General features: G+C 36.5%; 1 protein-coding gene across 1 annotated transcript; it reads left to right on the plus strand.

Moving 5' to 3' along the window:
• Positions 1-524: 524 nt before the first annotated feature.
• Positions 525-1,439, plus strand: LOC140149775 (uncharacterized). Its single transcript, XM_072171822.1, has 3 exons — positions 525-730; positions 887-991; positions 1,312-1,439. Exons 1-3 carry the CDS (start codon positions 539-541, stop codon positions 1,420-1,422), a joined length of 408 nt encoding a protein of 135 aa, XP_072027923.1. The 5' UTR covers positions 525-538; the 3' UTR covers positions 1,423-1,439.
• Positions 1,440-5,269: the final 3,830 nt, after the last annotated feature.

Genomic DNA, 5,269 nt, shown 5'->3' on the forward strand with positions numbered 1-5,269 from the left:
ACAGGACATAAACAACGTGGTCCTGTTTTTGACAAGTGGGATATCATTGAGCATGTAAGATGCAATTCCGTGCGTATCAGCAAGCGAGAGCATGAAGTTGTCCGGGCTTCATATGTGTACCCTGAATCCCCCTGGATGATACAAGATGATCTCCAAGGGTAAGTTTGGTCATCCATCTCAATACACCTTATATCTCACAATTGTTTTTGTACAAAGTAAGTACTTGGTGAAGTCCGTCTTTTAAACTTTATCCTTTTGAAAATCGCACCATATAATTATGAAGCGTGCACTTATCAATGTAATACTTTTTTTATATTAGAGGACTCGAACATCATTGAGCATTTGGGGATTTTTGCATCAAAACTTTTTCGCAGAGGAACCCATCACAATTATACTGGAAGACCAGACAATTCAATTTTACCATGCTTGTTCAGCAAACTACGTCAGAATCTGTATAGCCCTTTTATTATAGTCCTAATATAAAGATTATTCGTGTCCTATCTTCTTCAATAGCACGGAAGCAATGAGGCTTGGCTTGATGCCAACAAAACCTGCACCAGAAATATCCTCTCCATCTGGTATACAACAAAGTGCATTATCATGTGGTGCAACATCGTCAACTTCCTGGTGGAAGAGACTGAAACGCCGTTTCAAGAAGAACCCCAAACCAGTACCAGTAATTCACAAAGATCTGGCAGTGTGTGATCTAGACGAGGAGGCCTTGAAAGAGGTACGAGTACACTTATTATTATTTTCCGTTATCTAAATTCCAATTTATTGTATGCCATTTTTGTTAACTCTTTTTCCACTACTCGTGTCACACAAAACTATCCACATTAGTGCTACATTCATGACGATTATGTAATGTATTGTTTAAAATTTCCAGAAATTCTTGATAGAACTAAAGCGAAGGAAGTCATTCCCGACGGTCCTCACGTACAGGGTACCTTTCCTCAAGGCATTCCGACCTAAAACAGAGCCAGAGAACAAGGTGAGCTGGAAATCTTTCTGTAATAATCAGTTATGATAAAACAGCATTTTGGCTTCCTCATAGTCACAAATGAACATCTTGATCAACAAAGAAATGAAAACCAAACACGTAGACACAAAACTGTCGAAATGTAAAATTATTGAACAATTTGTTGGTTTATTGGATGCTAAACAAATCAAACAAAATTGTGTTTTTTTTTCCATAAATAAGTTGCACAAAACTTTTAATAAACAACGTAACGTTAACAGTATATTGTATCCTATGCGAGAAATAAATAAATAAGTAAATAAATTATGTTTATTTTCTTCGAATATTTGCAGTATTCGCCCATGGAGATACCGGATGAAGTGTTTGAAAGATACTTCCGCGGACAGAACCCATGGGACTATGCTGGCTCGCCTCTGCCATTCTGGGCACCGCCTAAAGTTTAACAACTCCTGAAGGCAGCACTCATTCTCCAAGAGAAGGATATTATTACTTCCTTCAATCAACGAAGATAATAATTCAGATCATGAATGTTTGATTTAATGTTAGATACTATTATGGACAGCAAAGTATTGTGATCTTCCATGGACAAATTAACAACTTGGAACAATGAAAGTGAAACAAAAATAATATAAAGAAGCGACGCGCGCGCAGCAGGCATTAATCGGGAGGGTATTTTATTTGGTTTCTTTTCCTTGGGAAGGGTACACGGGGATATAAGTTGTTCAAGCAGACCACAATACTTCAAATGCTCATTAGGAAATGAATTTGGAGAAAACCTTCTGACAATAAAATACTATGCTGAGCCATCAGCCTGGGTGGCTCACGCTCCAGTAATTTCAGATGATTGAGCTCAGTAATACATCAAAAATGCCTTCCAATTCATGAAAACAAATAGATAATCAGCTTATCGGATTAAAAGCTAGAGGGAAGGTCTTGCTGCTCAGCGAGTGTTTGTAATTATCAGAAGGTTTTCTCCAAATTCATTCTCTAATGTTATTAATATATCATGGAATGGATGCAATATTTTTTAATGAATATTTAATTGAAATGAATAGTATAGTCATTTTAAAATGGATCGACATCTTTAATTCGTTTTGTTCAGGATAATCTCTTTGATAACCTTCCTTTATTTGCTTGCCAAATTCATAAGAAATGCTTTTTGTCTACCTACCGATTTTGGACTAAACAAACTAATTACTGAAATCAACATACACAAATTATTCATTGTTGCACATTTACATGATTTTGACAATGTGTAAATGTTATTTTTCTAAGTTCAAATAGAATTACATCAAAAACAGTTCTAGATATTTACTCAATCAATATTAAATCATGTTCTTGGCACGTTTGTATATATCAATTTCAATATATCGCCAAAGGCAAGAATAATGAAATAATGAAATAAAATAGTGCAATATTTGTGAATTATTATTACAATTTTGTCGTCATTTTTTTGTTGAGTGAAACGTTTTGTTCATAATATTTAGTGAGGAGATAAATACAATGGACTACGCATGCGCAGTCATCACACGGATACACAGTGTAGTTTTCCCACTTCTTGTAAATCCAAAGCATTTTGACGTTTTGCTTGATAGTCAATGTGATTAAATGGGGATGATCCGACAAACAAGCGTATCCAATAAATCTCAACTTTTCTCATTAAAAATTAAGAATTTGGTATAATGAAGACCATGTGAAATAGTACTAGTAGCGTTGACAGACTTATATTTGGTTATTTAGATTGCATTGGACAAATTGAATCTTAAGCATGGTAATTGCTATCTTCAGTAGATAGTCAAAATAATAATCATAAAAAAATCATTTAACATAATACAAAAAGATAGAGATATTAATAATTTCCTTTGAAGGTCCTAAATGCTATCTTCAGAAGATAGCAAGCAAAGCAAAAAACATGCAAGATAATAATGTTGCAAAAACAATTAATTGCCTAACATGCGTTCTAGATATGATGATTCAGTACCACAGAATTAAAACCAACTAATTCTGTGTTCAGTACGCAAAATCCCGTCAAAGCGGCTATAATTGACCGCGCGCTTAGAAAAATAGCCAATAGTCCGAATGCAAAGCTATAAAAAAATGTTAAAATGACGAAGCTGACCAAAGTTTAAAACGACACTTATGAGATTATCAGGAACATGAAGGAAACAAAAAAGAAACAAAAATGCAAAACATGGCTGGTATTTTGACCTATCTCTGATGTAGGCCTACATTTCTTGAGTTAGGCTAGGGGGGGAGGTCAAATGTCAAAATTATTATATTTTCTTTGGAGGGGAGTCCCAAATTATTATAATTTTTTCCACAAAAATGAGGGTGGGGGTCACAAAATTATTAAAAGCTTAAGGGAGTACTACACCCCTTGAAACATTTGTGACTATTTTTGCATTTTCTCAAAAACTTAAAACACACCGTAACAAAAGTTATCACAAGTTGCCTAATTAATTACCAGATTCTGATTACCAAAGGTCTATATAACAAAAGTTATGTATATTAGCCTATAGAGACAAGGAATCCAGTTACAACACTGGAATTTCAGTGACTCAAGACAAGTGGTACGTTATTTATGATAAGAAAAGAGGTACCGCTAGAATGCAGGCCTACCTCATTTCTTAACATATATAATGAACCACTTGCCTTGAATCACTGAAATTTCAGTGAAGTAATTGGATTCCTTGCCCCTATAATATACATAACTTTGGGGTTTTGAAAAATGCAAAATTAGTCACAAAATTTATCAGGGGTGTAGTACCACCTTAATGGTATTAATATAACATAATTTATCCGCACGCTACACGCGCATTCTTTCAATTCTTCCCCAATGCCTTTTTGAATAATTTGTTTTGGCTGCGTGTGAGTGCAGTGGCGGCGCCACGGGGGGCATGAGGGGGAAATGACCCCCAGTCAGAACTCTTGCACCCCTGTTACCCCCAGTAAAAACCCAAAATTACGAAAATTTCACCTTTTTGCGGTAATTTTGCGCAAAATTGGTTGATTTTGCCCCCCCCTGAAATTCACTTTGCCCCCTCAACGCCCCCCGGAAAAAAATTCCTGGCGCCGCCACTGTGTGTGGGGGTGTGTGTGCAAAATACCGGTAACATTTTTAAACCTTCCCAAGATCAGAATAGTCCCTTTAATCCCAACAGCTCCCAAATACCGGGTTTCGATATGCAAACAATGTTAGGGCCTAATTAAATTCATTCCTGTATAAATTATTTTCTCAACTCCCCCAGATATCTGAGGAATGAATCTGAGGGGCTCAGGACTGTGCTTTTCTTCTATTGCAACCTGCACATTTTTGCCTACTGAAAGTCTCATCTCACTACAGACCCGGCTTGCCTTATAGCTTTGGTCCAATAAGGCCGATTAAGGAATGAAGTCTCAGAAAAGCTTTTTTTACTTTTCTACTTTTCTGTCTCAGGTTTCTTTAGAGGGAGGGTGGGGTGGGGGGCATGTATCCCCCCACTCAACTTTAGAACTTTTGCACTCAACTATTAGAACATTTACACTCAACTAGAACTATTGCACCGTCTCAACTTCAGAACTTTTAGAAGTGACGGTATAGGTGACTATCAATAGCCCCTTTTTTGATGTCGAATAATTATAGGCTACCCGATAACTCCCTTTTTTGAAGTCATTAGGCCTAGTACCGATGAAGCGCCCACCTTTTTTTTTAGGTGCGGCTACCCAAAGACTCTCTTTTTCTTTATTGTATCATCAAAATGCCACTAAATAACGTGGAAACTTTCAAATGATTATCTTAATTCAGCAAAAATCAAAAACCTGTTATAAGTCAATGGTCAATAGGCCTACTAGTACCATTATGGCCCCTATATTAAAACATGATAAAGCGTATAACCAGATTTTAGTGTGAGTTTTGTCAATTTTTTGTCCCACTCTTTGCCGTCCCCATTTTTTTTTAATCCTGAAAATTTTCTTCCCCAGGCTCCCCGTCCTGACTAGTAACACTACTACACCCCGGGGGTAGATCACCATTTAATATGATTTCTGGATTTCTCATACTCAGATAATGATCAGTGAAAACTTTATTTGGCATAATAACGATGCATAATAAATAAGTTAGTCATGGGCGCTTCTTCATAAATTATGGGAAATGACTATCACATACCGCTCATCCCTGCAGTAAACAAGTTAAAATGGCGACCTGGCAACACGAAGTTACGGACAAATAACGAGACAAATTCTTTGCAGGAACGCCAGTGTATGGCCTAAAAGACATGATTAGCACGATGCTTAAGGTAAATTCAATGATTT

Source organism: Amphiura filiformis, chromosome 4 (assembly GCF_039555335.1).
Source record: "Amphiura filiformis chromosome 4, Afil_fr2py, whole genome shotgun sequence".
Classification (NCBI taxonomy): domain Eukaryota; kingdom Metazoa; phylum Echinodermata; class Ophiuroidea; order Amphilepidida; family Amphiuridae; genus Amphiura; species Amphiura filiformis.

Coding starts and splice junctions, on each gene's coding strand:
- LOC140149775 (XM_072171822.1), top strand. CDS start 539: ATGCCAACAAAACCTGCACCAGAAATATCCTCTCCATCTGGTATACAA. Junction 731..886: donor ACGAGGAGGCCTTGAAAGAG/GTACGAGTACAC, acceptor TAAAATTTCCAG/AAATTCTTGATAGAACTAAA. Junction 992..1,311: donor AAACAGAGCCAGAGAACAAG/GTGAGCTGGAAA, acceptor GAATATTTGCAG/TATTCGCCCATGGAGATACC.